We start from the raw sequence: 18,998 nt of genomic DNA on the forward strand, positions 1-18,998 counted from the left end.
GTGGATTCATGGATTTTTTTTTCACATTCTGTCTCTCACAGTTGAAGTGTACCTCTGGTGCAAATTACTGACCTCTGTCATCATTTTAAGTGGGGGAACTTGCACAATCGGTGGCTGACTAAATACTTTTTTGCCCCACTGTAAACACGCTCGTTTACATCTTGCTCGGCAGATTATTTTTAAACCTTTGAACAGGTTCTAACGGCCATGCTTCACATGCAGATCTGTAAATGAACCTTCTCAGGCTACAGCTGCGTTTTGGTGCTTTGTTCTAAGATCTTATAGAGAACCTGAAGCACTAAACTGGATGTATGTACCTAATGTTCCTACTGAGAACGGATGACCTGATGTTGTCCATCATGGTGTACGTCTTCCCTGAGCCCATCTGTCCATACGCCAAAATACAGACGTTATATCCATCCACACAGGAAGTTATCACAGGCAGAGTTCCTGCAAACACGACTTCCTGCAGAGAGCAGGGACAAAATCTGCAGATAATTAGTGCTGGCTAGAAAAAAAACAGCATGACGGGCATTCGACCATCCGAGGTTTGCTGCTTGGATTTTTTGGGCATGTTCTGGTTTTCTGGATGCAGATCCACGCTCCCCACAGGATCGTCAAATGAAGCCTCATGCCAATTTGTTTATGAGGCATTAAACAAAAATTACAAACCAATCAACGTTAATAAGCTGAGTGCTGCGAAGGCCAAGCGCTCGTTAGTGCCCGGGCTTCATTAAAATCTAGAGCAAATTAACGATCAAAAACAAACCTTCCCGGTGGGAAAATTAATGACAGAGCTGTGGTATTTAATAATATGCAGGATTGCTTTTAACTGCTAAGTTTTCTGTTAATTAACACAGACACTGTAATATAATCCAACCTCTTAACCTCCCCCAGATCACCAGCAAGCAATCTAAAGTAAGAGTTTGTGTTCAGAGAGCATCCGTCTCTTTGTATCGAATGTTCAGCTACCTGCAAACAGAAAAGCTCGTAAAGGAATGAAACTGCTGTGCCAAAAAAACGAGTCTTCATCTGAAAGGTTTCATCTTCTACTTTTTGAGCATTTATCTTTAAGATGTGGTTAAAATGGGCTTCCAGTTGAGTGTCGGTAGGCCAACCACTGGCTGCTTCTGTATTGTTTAAAAATAGGCATGACTTGAGGGAGGAGCTCCTGTCTGAAATCGTAAGTTTGTGTGTTCAGAATTGTGGAAGAAGTCTAAGCCTTTACCTGTGTGCTGCTGGGAGAGTAGACTTTGTCAAACTGGAACTTCTTTCTACTTCCTTTCTGGATGACGACCACTTCCTGGTCATCCAAGCAGCTGGAGGCCGAGCTTTTCCTGCAGCGGCAGAGCACCCGGGTGTTCCCCTGCAGCTCGAGCAGCTTGTTGTACAGGCTCTTCCTCTCCACCGCCTCCTTCCTGTCGAGGGATCGTAGCTTCTCCACCTCACTGGTTGCCTCCTGTTCCACTTGAGCCAACTTCCCCAGAGGACAATCGAACTGCCCCAGATGGTTCTTAAAATCAGCGAGTGCCAGGTGAACTACGGAGCGAAGGTGCTTGTTTGAGACGTTCGGCTCCCGGGTCAGCCGGCGCAGTTGGCCGATGTCCACAGCAGGCTTGATGACGGGTTTGGCAGGTGGGACGGGAGAAGCTCGGTGGTTCAGGAGGGATCAGATCTTCTCCCGGAGCTCCTGCTTGTCAGCCTCGAGCTCGGCGAGCTTCTGATTCAGGTGCTGAACAACATCAGTCAGACAGCAGACTTCCCTCACTCTCTCTCTCCAGGAGGGCTCTGTAGGGTTAAAGCAGCATGTTTGATCACATGGTGCTCAGATATCTGACAAAAATAAAGATAATATAACGTCTTCTGACTCAAATGTTCCCAAAAAGCACCACTATAGCTTTGGATTTGTATGATTTTCGTTCCACTTCTCACGTGTGCACCACTTTGTGTTGGTCTTTCACCTGGAATTCCAATAAGATTGATTCATGTTTGTGGCTGTAATGTGACAAAATGTGGGAAAGTTCAAGGGGGCCGAATACTTTTGCATCCACTGTAGATGCTACAGAAGTAGCATAAAGGAAGTAATGTTTATTAAGTGTCAGCTCATCTGAAATGCAGCGTTTCTAACAGCTCGACAAACATCAGCAAACACACAAACTGTGTGTGTCACAGTGTGTTGCAGCTAAAGGCCCAGCTGGTGTATCTGACAGGGAGAGAAAAGACAGAGAGCCAAGTTCACTCAGAGATGGAGACAGAAATTATTGTGAGTTGTGGCAAAGTCCATCTCTACAAGCAACAGAAAATAGTTATTAAAATTTAGACTGAAATAAAGTTTGTATTCGTTAGCTTTGCATACTTATAGGCGATAATAATGTTCTTTAAGGAGCTACTTTTACTTTAAATACATTTCAGAGTCGGTACTTTTTCACACAGAAGCACCACCTTTCTCCAAAGGAACATGAGCATCATTTGGTGTCCAAGTGGGATTGCTCCACAAACTGAGCACAGCATGTGTTTGCAGGCCAAGAAGCCAAACTCGGCCATGGCCCGGTAGATTAGCCGATCTCAGAGGCACACGAAGGCTGATGATAAGCTCATCTAAGAGGTGCTTTGTGAGCTTCTTTGGCTCACAGACGAGATTATCAACAATCCAGATTATTCTTTCATAATATATCTGACAGCCAGTCAATGTCATCTATGTTGTCACTGATGCCTGCTTAGGGATATGAACATCCATCGTCCATCCCGGTGACACTGGCCGGTTGGGCTACACCTTGGGCAGGTCAGCAGTCCATCACAGGCAGACTGACAATGCTCACAACCAGTTTAGATTATTCAACCCAACATGCACGTCTTTGGACTGCGTGAAGAAACCGATGCAGGCCAGTGGAGAACAAGGAAAGTCCAGATAGAAAAGAAGACCACTGCGCCACCATGATCATTTACAAACACAATCTGATGTTAGGGTAACTCTAATAAGCAGCCGCCCACGTGGTTACATCTCCATGCACCATGTTCCTCACCGTGACTCGTTGGACTGGAGCTTTGCCGAACTCGGCGTTCTTCTCCCACTGAAGTGGCAGCAGCAGCCAGAGGCCCGACTCAGGATCCCAGAACCCACCCCCGTTCTCTGCGACCTGCTGGAGCAGGGGGGCTAGGACTAGGAGGAGGAGTTGGCCGTCCGACTGCGGTCTGGAGTGTGGAGCCTTCCTGCTGCTGCGGAGTCGGGGCGGTCTGCCTCCCCCCACCGCAGGGAAAAGGGAAACACCACCTGGGTCTGGGTGCAGTTCCCCCCTCCAGGGGCAAGGGCACCTAGACCCGGTTTGTAGAGTACGCTTGGGGAGTGTGATCGTGTGTACAGCGTCTCTTTATGTCTGTCTCCACGTTGGTTGAGTGTGGAGTGAGTGCATATGAGAGCATGAGGGGGGGAATGGATGTTTGTATCTGTGTGTGCCTGTATGTCTGTGTCTATATGTCAGGTTGGGTGTCAGGCGCCACCTCTCTGGGGACATCTCAGGCCCTCCAAGGTTTGGAGGCCTATCTCCACCCACCACCACTTCCCCTGCCAGTGGCGGACTCCCTCAGACATCGGTGCGTTGGTGGTTCTTTGTGTCCGGGGATGGGCGTCCAGGTACACACCGGCTCACTCCTTGGCGGCCGCTTATTGGGGCCTGGAGCCTGGGGCTCGCTCGGGCCACTTCGGAGGTGGGGTGCCCCCGGCCTCTCGGCCTGGGGCTCGGTCACTCAGGCGCAGCTGGCTGCCGGCGGAGCTCACGGGCGCGTCACTGCAACTCCCCCTGGCTTCTGCTCCGCGGCTGCTGAGTGAGCCCTCATCTGGGACTCTCCTCAGCTCTTTCCGGGACAGTGGCGCGGCTGCCCCTCTGTTGGTCTTCCTTGGTCTCTTGTGTTCTGGGGGCCTCTGGATGTCTGGAGTTTTGATCTCCTCCACACCTGCTTCACGCCCTGGAGGACGGGGCTGTGGCCCCCCCACACCCTCTAGCAGATCATTACATGAAGGAACCTTTTAAAAAAACAAAAAACAAGCGCGTCCATGCTCACAGGTGTACACACGGGTGATCACACCCACAAACTACACCCTTTTTGGCTCCTACCTCAAAGCACACTGTGTTCTGTTGATCTTATGTGCTGCACAATAATGTTTAACATTTAGTATTTACTGTCATATTCCCATATATCATTGTGATGTTGTTTATTCTATTACTCTTGTTCTCTTCTGCTTGTTTTCTTTTTTCTTTCTCAGCAGGTGATCCAGGTGATTGATATATGCATTTTTTTCTCTGCCCGTTCTGTTGGTTTTTGTCTTTTGCCCTTCTCCCCCGTCCCTCTTCTCAGCTGTTTCTCTTTCCCTCTTTCTTTCTCCCCTTCTTTCCCCCAGTCAAGTCTGTCCCGTATTCAGTAAGTGAAAATAAAATAAACAATAAAAGGTGAATCAAATGGACCATTACGGCAAGGCTGGGATGGTCAGTTTGGTAAAGTAAATCCGTTGGGCATCTTTCTTTGCCTTTAGACAACAATTCTGATGCAAAAGAGCCAAACGGGACAGGCAAAAAAAAAAAAAAAAAAAGGATCCCAGAACCTGCAGATATTCCCCCTCTCCTGCACGGAAACAGCAGAACCAACAGGATTCTCTAAAGACAAACTCACATGCTTCTGAAACTGCAGAGCTAACGATAAGTGAACGCAGCAGTCGAGGGTAGGCTGGTGCACAGTTTACACAGCATCGCACAGTAAGTGGCTACTCCTGCAGTGCAGACTGGACTGTCTCAGCAGCAGGTTCACTCACAGACTTTAATCTGTCATCATGACTTTTCTGCATCAACATTTGTAAAGGCTTTTGTAAGTGCAGGCACAGCAGTGCTTTTTTTTTAGATGCTGCCGGTGCGGTCGTCCTCCCAGGCTGTCGGCAGTCTGCAGCTGACCGCAGCCCTGGAGGAAAGAGCGAGTCCTGTCATCACTCCCGTTTTCATGGAGGAAACTCTCGAAGTGCAGAGACACTTCTTCCCCCTCTGCCGCAGTTTCCTGGTAGTAACACAAAAGCCACTCACTGCTCAACACTGTCAAACCCACTTTGGTGCAAATACACTGGAAGTGACAGTCGCTGAGAATCATCACAGCCTGCCAGAGGACAGCAGCTGGAGTGCTGGATGTGTGCGTGCTGTTCTGGTCATCACAGAATATTATCAGCACTGTTACCGTTTACATGCTTTATGCCTCATTTCCAGCAGAGAAAGACTCTAATCATGATGGAAAATGTGAAGGAGGGCATCGATTTTCAGCTCGTCCTGCTGGTAAAGACCTCCCACATCGTCATTCCTACTAAACCGAAGTAATTCAGTAATAGGCAAACAGCTAAACAACCATGCACGACAAAAATTCTTCCCTGTTTTGTTTAGTTGGTAGTTTTTTGTTGTTGTTTTTCCCCACATTTTAAATTAAGAACATTTCTATGAATTAACATAAACTTTCTGTAGCTGCAGGACAGTCTGAGCAAAACCTTTTTTATTTTACACATTCATTTCTTATAATTTTCTCAGATTGTCCCACAAATCGAGACCTGCTGTTGAAATGACAGCGTGGTCTGCAGTGCCGCTGCAGGGGAGGAGGACGCACCTGAGCGGGACCGCAAACACGCCTCGCCGCCTTAACGTCTGTGCGATCTATGCTGTTGTGTTGGTGTGTGTCGGGCTGTGAGCTGCAAAGCTACAGCCGGCTGTGTGCGTCAGCAACTGTGTGTGAAAAGCGTGTTCATGCAAACATCGTGGGGTCTGCCGTGATATGTTTACAACGGGACTTCTGCTCCTGAACCTCTGCGCACAGCGTCTGCAGGTCGGGGCTGTACGAAGTCACTTTCATCTTTACAGGACTGTAAGCTGTCGTCTGTGAGGCGTGAGCGTGTTTGTTTTTAACACAGTTCACGGTGGAGCTGCTGACAAAATGTGGATCCGAAGATCCATAATTGGCCTACCTGGGGCTGAAAGTCTCGATAAATGCAGGCGTTTCGGCGGCTACACCGGCTTCCGCGAGTGTGACGCTTATTTTGAGCGATGAAAAAATAATAGAATATTGTGGTGGACCACTGGAGGGCTCCACTCACACCCAGTTCTCAGGAAGTGTTGTTGCTGTGTTTTGGAGTGAAAAGTATTCAGTTGTGTGGTGATGAGTAATAAACGAGGAGTGTTAATCGAGAGCTCTTGTGTCGTCTGTGTTTACCTCCACATTGGTGACCCCTGACTCCAACATGCTGTAGTCCGATGGTGGCGCCGACTCCGCTCTGGATGCATCAGCAGCCGCCAGCCCTCTGCCTCCTGCTGCAGCTGCGTTTGCTGTGGTGCTCGAGCTGCCGGACTTTTGGCTTCACGATCCCCCGTCGTGGTTCGTGCACGTGGAGGCTCAGTTCGCCCTTTGTGGCATCTCGGCTGACAACACGAAATATCACCATGTGGTGGCCTCTCTCGACCCGCCAACCACCCGTCATGCGTTGACTCTCCTCCGGGACCCACACACCCGAGGGAAATACGCCGCCCTTAAGGAGCTGCTTCTTCGGCGCTATGCCCTCTCCGATGCAGAGCGAGCCGAGAAGCTCCTCTCCCTCTCAGGCCTGGGTGGCGGTACGGCTCTCGAACTGATGGAGCACATGCTATCCTTTCTCGGACCGGACGACGGGGGGATTCCTCTTCGCCCACATCTTCCTCCGACAGTTGCCAGCGGCCGTGAGAGCCGGTGTTCCAGATCTACTGGAGTTTAGATCAACTGGCGTTGGTCGAACAGATGTGTGGCAGTCTTGCGTTTCAGGAGCTGCTACCGACAAACCAGCAAAAAAACGCCAAATGTGTCATCTGTGACACTTGTGAGGTTGTCTCAAACACACTCCGTCAGTCTTGATGCTGTTGAACAACAAAATGTTTAAAATGTGGCGAGTTTACCTGGTGATATCCTCACGCGCGACGCGATCGCGAAAACAGCAAACAAGTAACACCACGCCGATGTTGTTCACAGGACAGCAAGAGTAAACGATCGGGAGACTCTTGTCGTCGTCATCGTTCCCCTCGCACGGTTTATTTCTCCGGTTTCAGCGTTTTTGCTTCACAACTACAGCGAGCTGTTTACTTTGTGCACTAACATGGAGTCGAGTCAACCAGCGCCACCTCTGGCCAAGTGCCACAGCCTACAGCCAGATCAGCCTGTGACACACATCTGCACCACGTTTGAATTCGTGTCATGCACATTTGTACCTTTCAACTGTGTCTGTTTGTGCGTCATGCAAATAAACCTTTGGAAAGAATGAAATGACACTAATATTTCACCAGTGTTGTAACATCACATGTCGTTAGCGTAGTCTGTCTGTGTCTTTTCTCTGCGAACAAACATGTTAGAGTTGGTTGTGATATACAGTCTGCATAAGTGTGGTTAATCTAATAAACATGTGTAAGGAGACGGCAGTTACTGTGAATTCACAGCAGTTACACAGTGATTAGTAATAAACAGCCAGTGAGAGTGAGTGGATTTAAGAAAGTCAGTGACTCAGGTGTGTCGCTTGGTTTATCATCTGTTTGTGAGACTGGAGGAGACGTAGAAATCTTTTGTTTTAAATCTTAGTTAGGAAGATTCCTGTTTGAAAACAAGCACTCTTTGTGAGAAATGCAAGAAGCACATCTGCAGAAAGCACACAGTTACATTCTGTCCATCATGTGGACAAAATCGAAAATGTTGAGCATTGAAAAACTGAGAACGTTGGGCAAGTTCAAAATACGTGTTTGTAAGAACGAAAAACCAAACTGTTCCTAAAATAGTTATGGAAAGTCTAACTGTTGTATGTCTGTGTTCTACATGTTTATCTGATGGGAAATAAAGTTGCTATTGTTTTATTGCAGTTTTTGGATAATTCTGAGTGGATTTACACAGTACGGGTCAAAATGACCCGCAACAAAATCAATGTCACTCTTTTGTTCTTCAACATAATACAAGGGTTCATTTCCAAAACTTGCTTATGATCTTCAATTTGTAGCAGATCCACTATCACACAGCAGCTGGAGCAGTTTCAAATGGAGCTCAGTCCACTGCTACCATAGCCCACTACTAGATTAACTTGTGACACATCTGCACCTGCTGCTATGATCACAGTGAGTAGAGGCTGAGTGGCTGCACTAAACCCTGGTACATCCAAATCTACCCACAAACATGTTGACAGATGCAATGCCAGCAATGTGGATTGTCAACACTGAAAACAATCAGTAAGCAAAGACAACAGGGATCATTTGTTTCTGTTTATTTAGCACCCACAACATTTGTAGTCGCCTTCTGCACAGGGGACGTCCACACACACTGTGTGGTACCACTTTCCACAGAAGGTGCATTCAGTCTGCAAGATTGAATGAGATTGTCAGAGTCATTGTCTGACTGTTTATTACTAATCACCTGCTGTACATTCACAGTAACTGCCATCTCCTTACACATGTTTATTAGATTAACCACACTTATGCAGACTGTATATCACAACCAACTCTAACATGTTTGTTTGCAGAGAAAAGACACAGACAGACTACGCTAACGACATGTGATGTTACAACACTGGTGAAATATTAGTGTCATTTCATTCATTTCAAAGGTTTATTTGCATGACGCACAAACAGACACAATTGAAAGGTACAAATGTGCATGACACGAATTCAAATGTGGTGCAGATGTGTGTCACAGGTTGATCTGGCTGTAGGCTGTGGCACGTGGCCAGAGGTGGCGCTGGTTGACTCGACTCCATGTTAGTGCACAAAGTAAACAGCACGCTGTAGTTGTGAAGCAAAAACGCTGAAACCGGAGAAATAAACCATGCGAGGGGAACGATGACGACGACAAGAGTCTCCCGATCGTTGACTCTTGCTGTCCTGTGAACAACATCGGCGTGGTGTTACTTGTTTGCTGGTGACGAACGTCTGCTGAAACGTCAGATTCTTCTTCAGCTCTTCTACTTCCTGTAGTTTCTGCGTTTCGGTTTTTCAGCTTATCCTGACGTTTTGTCTCGTAGTGCCGTCTTAAATTAAATTCCTTCATTACAGCCACATTAGCTCCACTAATAAGACGCACGGTTTACCAGCATGTCTGTAAACATATATTCAGCCTCCCACCGGCGCTGAAAGGCTCTGCTTTCAGAGTCAACTTTTCTCTGCACCATCGTGAGCGGCGAGCTTGACGCAGGAATGTTCCCAGTTAGCCTAGCGCTCAGCAAGGAGGCTGCAGCGCTGCATCATGGGATCCGTAGTTTGTATATTACTAGCGCCTCATATCGCCGGGACATGCATAACAATAATAATACATCTACATAAAATGATCTCGCGGGCCGGATGTGGCCCGCGGGCCTTGACTTTGACACATGTGCCCTAACCCTGACCCTAAACCTAATTGTAACCCCGACACTAAAACCACATTTTGAGCCTCAAAAAGGACTTCAAACTTGTGAGGACCGGTGAGTGTGTCCTCAGAGTGACTGTTGGTTCTCACAAGTATAGTAGGATGCAGATTTCGGTTCTCACAAAGATAGCTAGACAGGAACATGCGCACACACACACTCCTTCCCAGACTCCAGTGGATACAAACAGTGTGGAGGAAACGTTACCTGCAAGGTGCCGTTGCTCCCTCCTGCAGGTGTGGAGGCCTCCGGGCTCCGCCTCTCGGGCTTCTAGCGTGCCCAGCTGAGGCTCCTCACTGACAGACGCTCCGCTGCCCATCACGACATCCACAGACTCAGAAGCATCCAGAGAAAAGGAGACAGAGAGGGAGCTGGCAGTGATGTCAGCCTGACAGGTGAGAACAGGTAATCCGACACACGGGAGTGTCTCCTGTCACCTCTGAGGATGACTTAAAGGGGTTTCCCTTCTCATCAGGTCTTGTTAATGGTTTTTTATGAATGGTTTAAATGTGATTTCAGTAGTTATCATGTGACAAACTGCTGGTTTATCAACCTGCTGTTTGTCATTTACAAACTCATTTCTCCAAGAAGCTGCTGTGAAGAGAAGATCTCCAAAGTTTTACCCTCAGTGTTCTTGCTCTGCACTGCTGAAGATCAACACTAGAGGGCAGCATCTACACACTAAGACACTGCAGGGAACACGACTCCTGTTACTCATCCTGGAGAAGGTCGATGGTGTTGATACAGAAACACTTTAGACTGCAGAGCAAACTCACCTGTTCAGCCTTTCATGACCTGCCCACTGAGGCCCTGACCGTCCGACAGCTCTCCTTTCTTCTGCTTTGTTCAACACCAGTATCGGTCATTTAACCTTGCTTTAGGGTTAATCTCACTGTCGTGACCTCAGTCAGCAGTTTGCATCCTTCACTGTTGCCCAGGGGCGTGTCTAGAAGTGGGCGTGAGGTGGCGCCTGCCCTCCCTGAAATCTGATTGGCCCCTTGGGACCACGCTGGGCTGGAACACTGCTCCTCTTTTAGCCCCCACCATGTTGGATGAGACAGGAACATTTACTCAGGTTTTATGTACTTTTTCTTCATTGAAGTATTTCCACACACTTTATGTTTTGAGTGAAATCACTGCATGATCGATCTGCTAAACAATATATTAGTGATTAAAACCATCATCAGCTGGAACATTAAAGATATACACATCAGTAAATCTATAATTACAGCCCAGTAACATCATCATATATTTGAATACACAACCACTCAGCTATTAGGCTACTTAAAAAAGCTTCATTTCTAAGGCTACATTAAACATTATCTTTGTTAGAATTACCTTTGAATATATATTCCAGATATCTGTAGTATTATTAGAATCATGAGATTACAACATATTTACCTCTCCTCCACTTCTTTGAAGTGTGTCCCAGTCCTAGCGCACTGGTTAGCATGTTTTGGTTCGTGCAACTGGTCCGTCGGGTTATTGTCTCCCCAGGAACATTTCCGTTGTCTTTTTTCCTATTTCCGTTGTGCTTCGTGTGCTTTTGCAGCATTTTTCTTTTTGCAGTGCAGAGTCTTTCTTTTTGCAGCGCTTTTCTTTTTGCAAGTGTTTTCTGAAGTTGCAGTCCGTTTGGCCTCTCAGGGCCACCGTACTTTTTTGCACTTTGCAGAACACAAAAAACAAAAGCAAACACAAAAGAGTAGAGCATGTCTGCATGCATGCTGATTCAGCAGGGGTAATATTAAAGAAGGAAAGCAGAGAATATTTATTTGAAAGTGAAAGAGGATTCCTGAGAGCCTGACGACAGGAAGTTACTGATGCTCAGACTGTCGTGCCTGCTTACCATGTCCCCACAACACTAGAGCCAAAGCCACACTTATCAGAGGGCGAACAGGCACGTCCACGCCAGTTCACCCCAAATCACACGCGCAGAGCATCAAGCTGTGAAGACTGTTTGAAATCCGCTCGTGTGCAGCAGATTTACCACAGTGGAGAGGTGGGAGTGCTCAAAATGTGTACAGAAACAAAAGTGTGCCTGTGTGAGTGGAACGAGCGTGCTGGAGTAGTGCTGCAGGGCTGACAGTTTAAGGTGTTTTAGCCCCGCCTCCTGCTACACCTGAAATGAAGCCTGAGCTTCTGGCTCACATGGATTATGTGCACAGGTGACCTCGTTATCAGAACTGTGGCCATGTTTAATGCGAACATCCACCACGGCAGCAGGATACAGAGGAATAAATATATGTGAAAGGTTTACCCTCTTATGTGAACTCTGGCACTTTCTCTTCTTCAGTGTTCGGCTGTTTTGGACGTGTCATGAAATGTGCTCCCAGAATCCGCTTCAGGCCAGACAAAGTGAGAGCAGCTGGTGATCCCAGCAGATATATTGTATCCCAGTCTGTGAGCCATGGAGCAGTAAAATCCTCGCTGATTGCTCCTTTTAAAAGAGGTGGACGCGTTTCTGCTCCCGGAGGAGCTGCCGGCTGTTCTGGCAGCAGAGCGGCGGGTCGAGCGGTGAATAACAGCAGGACTCATTGTGCCTCGGCTCGGGCTCCACACCGCAGGCCAAATTAAAAATGACACGCAATGAAAGAGCAAAGGAAACGAGTTTCCCCCAGAGAACAATCTGGAAAATTACCCTCCATTCACACAGACAGGGAGAGTATTGACAGAGTGTCACACTCGCTCACAGCCAATCAGCTTTTGTTGCTTTCTATCAGAGCGGACTCAGAACATCTGCTGCTCCTCAAACGCAGCGCCTGTGTCTGCGTTACTGGAACAGGTGCTGAAGCGCGCAAACCCACAGCATGTTTGTCCTCGTGTAGCTCTACACAGGTAATGAAGTCACAGCAGCCATATTATTGTTCAGGTAATCGCGTTAAAAATTATCCAACAGGCTCCAGCAGCACAAACACAGTCCAGTTGTTCAGACAGCTAGCAGCTACAACCGCCTGTGTCGCCATCCACCTGTCAGTCAAAGAGGCCACGCCTCTAATAATGCAGAGGTCAGTTATCAGTTATAAAGAGAAATAGACTTTTAAGAGCAAAACAGTTTATCAGGCTGTAAACATGTTTATTTCTGCTGTAAAGTTTTCATTTGGGATGCGGAAAACGTCTCTATCGCCCCCTGGTGTCTGGCTGCAGTATAGGTCATAAACCCCGCCCCCTACATGTTAGCGGATGGGGCTGGGGTCAGACAAAAAAGTAATAATTCTCCTCAGATAAATTTTTTCCAAAGATTCTTTCTTTTGTTTTCAATAGTTCTCATCACGCTGATTTATGTCCAATGAGTCCTCTCTCATAAGTCTGATTCTACTTCCTACCGCGGTGATGTTAAATTGGGGTGGAACGTCATCATAACAGCTTTGACTTGCAGCTGCAGTCACGGAGAAACTTGCGTATCTCTGTTCGGCAATAGCAGATAGAGCGTAGGCTCTGAGAGGAGGGCCAGCGTTTACGCTACGAAAACACCACCGAGTGTTTTAACCTGACAGCCTGAGGTGTTCTTCAGTAAACTGGACTACCCGAGGCTGTTGGGGAAACTCATTTTGTAAAGTTTGTTTAGCTTCTTTTCTACAGTCACTGGGACCGACCTGCTGGAGCCTCTGCTGGACGTTAGAGGAACTGCAGTTTTTTGTCAGTTCCTGCATGTTTTCCCTGAAGCGCTGACGTTTGGATCCGCTCAGAGTTCTAAAATCCCGCACAGGCTTCTTTCTGTATGAGGCCTTTTTCCAAACAGCTGTTTGTTGCTTGAAGAAAACATTTTCTTACTTACTAAATATTTTGCAGAAAGATCTAAACGTGAACACACCTTTTTTTAAAGAATGTGGTGAAAGAAGCATGCAGTGCTTTTTCTTTGGAGGAAACTGGCGCTTTATTGTTGTGGGTATACACACATCATGTGTTTTACATTCTTTAAAATGCTGTGAGTTTAAATGGCTGCTACCTTGGTCAAGCCTCTCTTCTAAGAGAGACGTGATATTTAAAAATAAATAATGGGAAGCACAGTTTGAAAGGATCGCTTCTGGCTGCTATAAAAGGGAAGAACCTGGCAGCACGTATTCGCGGCGTTGTATACAAGGAGCATCATTTCTACATATTTTAAGCTTTTCTCACGTCTCTCTCTGGGACTGAGGAAGCAGAGATGGGGAGATGCAGAGTTCTTTCTGATACAAATGACTCACTGAAGGAATAAACTGTCCTTCGTACCAGCACTAAAATAAGTGACCTGGAAAGAATTGGAAAGGTTTGCAATTCATATATACTTACATGTTTGTTGTTGCATGCTGTTTTCCTTCCTGAAACTTAGTGGAAACGATGATGCGTTCAAGGACACTGTCCATTTAATGCCTCTGTGTATATCTATGATGGCACAAAAGACCTCACAAAAACTGCAGACGAACATCGTGTTTGGAGTAAAGACGAACAGGCAGACGCAGTAAAACAATGGTGTCCACTGCTGTACAGAAACGTTATCGCTGTAGGATCATTTTAATGCTTAATGGACTGAAAGAGCACAGATGATACAAGCACAACAGACTGCACATCTCACAGCATCCACCAGGTCACTGGTCAACCATCCAGGGTTGGTTTGTGTTTAATGTTGCGGGGGGGGGGGGGGGATAGCTCAGTAGGTAGAGTGGTTGCCCCATGATGGGAAGGTCGGGGTTTGACTCCACTGAACGGCTAACCTGAGGTACCCCTGAGCAAAGTACCGTCCCCACACACTGCCCTCCGGGCGCTGCATTGGTGGCTGCCCACTGCTTCACTGGGTGAACGGGTTAAATGCAGAGGAAGTAATTTCCCTACTGGGACTAACACATTATTATTACGTCCATCACACTCAGATAAAGAAATCTCTGAGACTTCATTGGACGTCTAACTCTGCACCTGGTGACCTGGTGGATGTTGACAGGTTAAACTATGTTTGTGAGAAAGTATTTTCCACATTATTTTGCATATTTGTCATACTTACATGTTTCCAATCAACAAACTATTTTTAATATTGAACGAAGATAAACCAAGAGAAGAGTTATCAAACCCACCTGCCCTGTGTGCGAAAGTAACTGCCCCCTAAATCTGATAACTGGCTGTTCAACCCTCGGCAGCAAGTCCTGCAGTCTCATGTTTGTGATCCATTCAGGGAGTCTTTCACATCACTGTGGAGGAATTTTGTCTTCTTTTCAGGATTATTTGAATTCAGACACACTGGAGGTTTTCCAGCATGAACGCCTGCTGAAGGTCACGCGGACGCACCTCAGTCTGACTGAAGTCCAGACTTTGACTCGGATGCTCTTGGAGTAATTTTGGAAGGTCGGTCACTCCTGGCTCGGCTCAGCCCTGTTCCAGGTTTTCTCCATGTGTGGATAACGGCTCTCACTGTGGTTCACTGAACTTCTTTGTAAGTGATTTCTGACTCAGTGTGGCAGTGAAACTCAGCTTTACAGAAATGTGGTTAATCACAGTTACTTCATGATGTATTAGGACAGTTACTTTTTCCACACAGGGAAGGTAGGTTGGGATAACTTTTTTTAAATAAAGTTATCATAAAACAAAGTTGTTTGCTTCAAAGCACAGGCTGCTTGAAACCAAATCAGGAACATCTTTTCAAAAAGTCTTAATTCAGTTCTTCAATCGGGATCCTCAGTTGGTTTCTGTTTCAGTTTGGAGCAAAAGAGACGTCCAAATTTGTGAGTGTGGTTGATTACCGTAATTGTCGGGCTATAAGCCGCTACTTTTTGCACAAGCTTTGAACCCTGCGGCTTTTAGTCAGGTGCGGCTTTTCTATGGATTGTCCATGATTTTTGTCATATCGTAAGACGATTTTTGTTTGTTCCGCTGTTGTACGGCACTACGTTGCCTGGCGGAAGGGCATGTGATCAGACACACAGTATCGGGGTTCAAGAGTGGTATGTTGGTCACGTGTCCATCCGCCAGGCAACATAGTGCCGTACGAAGTAGCGCGAAAAACAAACTTCAAAGTAGCGCTACGCGTTCAGCGGGAGGCGTGGATGATGAATAAACTTGTGAAAAGCAAGTTATGCCCAACTCCACCGGTGGATTCTGACAGCGTGGAAAAGTGAAAACATCCACGAACACCAACGGATTTCGAAGGGCTGGACTGCTGCATGATGGAGAGGAGGACACCGCCACGGCCCTTCTGAGGGTGTTCGACTCTGACACTGACAACGAGGATTTGTTTGGTTCTGAAAGTGACAACGAAGGAGAGAAGCTGAGAGTGGATGACGAAGCCACCCTGAGCCTGTTCGTGTCCGACACTGGAGAAGAGGACTTTGGTGGTTTTAGAGCGCAGGAAGAAGAGAAAGATGGTGAATGACTGACTTTTCTTCTTGTTAAAGCCGTGTCGCTGAACCTGAGCCTAAAAGGTAGTCCGAATCTATTTTTCTGGTGTGCTGCAGGTTACTGTTATGTACTACATTTGTTACTCATTTATGAAGCACAGTACATGTTTCCTACTTGTAATTACCGCTACTTGTACATATACCAAAAAAGTTGTGCAAATATGTACCCGTAACTTGTTTTGCAAAGTATTAATAAAAGGGGTGTGTCTCCAAACAGCCATCTCTTTCCTGACAATTCCTTTTGTGCATATTCTCTTACATATGATAAGTCAACATTGAAACACCTGCGGCTTTTAGTCAGGTGCGGCTAATGTATGTACAAAACAGGATTTTCCCCTGATTTTAGCTTGTGCGGCTAATATTCAGGTGCGCTCTGTAGTCCGGGAAATACGGTATTTTTCAACAGTTTCTTTAAACCTGGATTTTCTGCTTCTCCAGCGCTGGGAGAACCGCCATCACGAACTAAACTGAAGAGTCTGAAACAACAATGAGGTCTGGAGCGGCTGAACACGTGTTTGATATAAGTGAGTAAATGTCCAAAGGTCACAGTGGGAATCCACAGAGGTTCAGTTCTGAAAAAAGAAAAGTACAGCAATGACATATCTCTTATTTGAAGGATAATTGTTTCTACGAGGACACGATGAGGGTGAAGTCAAAGCGCTGGGACCAAGACGTTGGTTTTCGGTTTGCATGTGAGATTTCTCCATAAATATAAAAATAGAGACACTCGTTCGTCCTGTCTTCCCTCCTTAGCTGAAGAAGTCTTTGGAAATGGCTTCCACAAAGTTGGGGGCGGACATGAGGATCCCGATGGTGCAGAGGATGGTGAAGAGCGAGAACGCCACCAGGCAGAGCCGGTCAATCACCGCCGCGGCGAACTTCCACTCGCTGCAGACCGTCTCCTCCTCGTCTTGGCCGCGGAAACGCCCAGCGATGTATCTCACCTCCTCCAGGATCTGGTTCAGCTCCGTCTCCAAGGCTGAACCCCCAGCTGCTCCCCCTGCTCTTCCTCCAGCTCCAACCCCTCCTCCTGCTCTCAGCACGTCTTCCTCAGCACCGACGGCGCCTCCAATGAGCCGTGAGCACAGGAGCTCAGGGTCAGCGGGGGATCCGTAGTGGAGTCCTTCCACACCCCTGAAGCCGACGTAGAGGAGGTTGCTGTTATTTACCTGTGGGTTGTGCCGCAGCGAGCCCTGGCTGACGCTGAGCTCCAGGCTGGACAGGCTGCCGCGCCGACGCTTGGCGGCGTTGTGACACGCTGGACGGACCTTTGCTTCGCCGGGGCGCCGCATCCTCAGGAACCAGGCACACCAGTTCAACAAAATCACACGAGTCTAAAGAAGAAAGAGAAGAAAGTCATTATTTCAAAGTAAATTTGATTTATTTTTCTGTTATCAGAGTTCCAGTTTTGCGATTCTGTGTTTTGGTTCCTTGGAACTTACGATTAAGATGTCGCTTTGTGCGTTTGGCTTCTCATTCTCGTCTCCATGTTTAGTACGACTCCTTCAAGTTGTTTCCTGTTTTATCATTATTATATATTTCTTATATATTTTATCTGGCTTCTTGATTAGGGCTTCCTTCCCCTGTGCGTTCGTCCCCTACAGCTTCAAACCCGTTTGGATAATATTTGGACTTTTTGTTCACCTTTTGGATGTCATGACTTTAAACTTATAAATAACCTCATTATTGGAAACTCCTTTTCTGTTTGCGTTCTCTCTGAGCCTGCTATCTGTTCCCACCTTAAAGATTAAATGGTAAATGGTAAATGGCCTGTATTTGTATAGCGCTTTTCTAGTCCCTAAGGACCCCAAAGCGCTTTACACAACCTGTCATCCACACATTCACACACTGGTGATGGCAGCTACATTGTAGCCACAGCCACCCTGGGGCGCACTGACAGAGGCGAGGCTGCCGGACACTGGCGCCACCGGGCCCTCTGACCACCACCAGTAGGCAACGGGTGAAGTGTCTTTCCCAAGGACACAACGACCGAGACTGTCCAAGCCGGGGCTCGAACCGGCAACCTTCCGATTACAAGACGAACTCCCAACTCTTGAGCCACGATCGCCCCATCCACGATCGCCCCATTAAGGGTCATCATAACAAGTGCCTGAGGAAGTTTGTGTTACTTGGTCTGTATCATTTAAATGTTAGCTTAAAAGTGCTTGTATGAAACATGTATGAATGGGTGAATGAGGCTTGTGGTACGAAAGTGGTTCGAGTGCACAGACAGAGTTGAAAAGCACCATTTAGGTGCGAGTCCATTTACCAAGTAGGTGAAAAACATTTTCTTAGGATTTTCTGCAGCCCCGTAAAGAATGCATCCTACAATTCAGTAGCTTGTAGAACTTCCTTCAGCCAGTCAGCGGTCGGAAGGAGCTCAAATCATCATCCCTCCACCACGCTGACAGTTGCCAGGAGGTGTTTGGTTTCCTCCAAACGTGCTGCTGTGCACTGTGCTTTGTTCAGATGCAGCTTTGCAAACCTCAGCTGTTCTTTCTGTGTCTCAGGTTTCATTTTTTAATTGAACCGTTCACAGTATTTTATTGTTCTCTGATCACAGGCATGAGGATGCTCACTAAGAGCACAACCCTGCATGCCCAGTGCGTCAGTCTGTCATTACACCGCCATGAGACTGTGATGGTGAAACAGAGCAGGGCGATATGGCCAAAAATATATATCACGATATATATTTGAAAATTTGCGATAACGATATAACTGACGATATAATTTCTGCGAGACAAAATACAACTGCACAACTTTACTAGCGCAAAAAACCCCCCATCCATTTAACAGTGCAAATGCAAATTCCTTGCTGAAAGTTTAACCAAAAGGCATTTCCAGTAGAAATGGGCTGACATATCCTGAGCATAACCATGTATAATATCCACTGAAGTTAAAAAGAGGAGCTTCAGTGCAGTTTCATGTCGTCATTAAGACGATCAGCATTTAAACCAGGAGGCGACTGCTGTTCATCGCTGGATCGTTGTCTACCACGCGTTAGTGAAGTCAAGCTACAGAAAGTCTAATTAAGAGTGTTTTCCTTTGTGCGTTAGGGCTGCTCGATTATGGCAAAAATGATAATCACGATTATTTTCACTGAAATTGAGATCATGATTATTTGACGATATTTATTTAACCCTTTAAGACCTACTATAGAACCAAGTCCACCAGAGCTTATATTATTTTTTTTTACATGCTGTAGTGCCATTTGT

The 18,998-nt window shown here is 46.7% G+C and overlaps 2 protein-coding genes across 4 annotated transcripts in view; both read right to left on the reverse strand.

The window, feature by feature from the left end:
* Nucleotides 1-1,648: 1,648 nt before the first annotated feature.
* Nucleotides 1,649-12,318, reverse strand: LOC146571667 (uncharacterized). Of its 3 annotated transcripts, XM_085280979.1 has the most exons (4): nucleotides 10,823-12,318; nucleotides 9,629-10,573; nucleotides 6,232-6,905; nucleotides 3,566-4,021 (listed from the first exon to the last, which is right to left on the reverse strand). In XM_085280979.1, the coding sequence occupies exons 3-4, from the start codon at nucleotides 6,259-6,261 to the stop codon at nucleotides 3,662-3,664; spliced, it is 390 nt and encodes a 129-aa protein (XP_085137105.1). In that variant the 5' UTR covers nucleotides 6,262-6,905; nucleotides 9,629-10,573; nucleotides 10,823-12,318; the 3' UTR covers nucleotides 3,566-3,661. The 3 variants fall into 3 exon arrangements, with proteins under 3 accessions (XP_085137106.1, XP_085137105.1, XP_085137104.1); XM_085280980.1 differs by lacking the exons at nucleotides 3,566-4,021; nucleotides 6,232-6,905 and adding an exon at nucleotides 1,649-1,788 and having other exon boundaries at nucleotides 9,629-10,570; XM_085280978.1 differs by lacking the exon at nucleotides 10,823-12,318 and having other exon boundaries at nucleotides 9,629-10,801.
* Nucleotides 12,319-13,365: 1,047 nt separating this feature from the next.
* The window catches only part of LOC146571668 (neuronal acetylcholine receptor subunit alpha-7-like), a 60,245-nt gene continuing 54,612 nt past the window's right edge, over nucleotides 13,366-18,998 (reverse strand). Inside the window, exon 10 of the mRNA XM_085280960.1 lies at nucleotides 13,366-17,117. Within this exon, the coding sequence (XP_085137086.1) occupies nucleotides 16,533-17,117 (585 nt within the window). The 3' untranslated portion in view covers nucleotides 13,366-16,532. The remainder of the gene's footprint in view (nucleotides 17,118-18,998) is intronic.

The sequence above is a fragment of the Mchenga conophoros genome, linkage group LG7 (assembly GCF_057382185.1).
Source record: "Mchenga conophoros isolate Kocher_MC1m ecotype Shallow Benthic linkage group LG7, M_conophoros_male_GT1.1, whole genome shotgun sequence".
In the NCBI taxonomy this organism is placed as follows: domain Eukaryota; kingdom Metazoa; phylum Chordata; class Actinopteri; order Cichliformes; family Cichlidae; genus Mchenga; species Mchenga conophoros.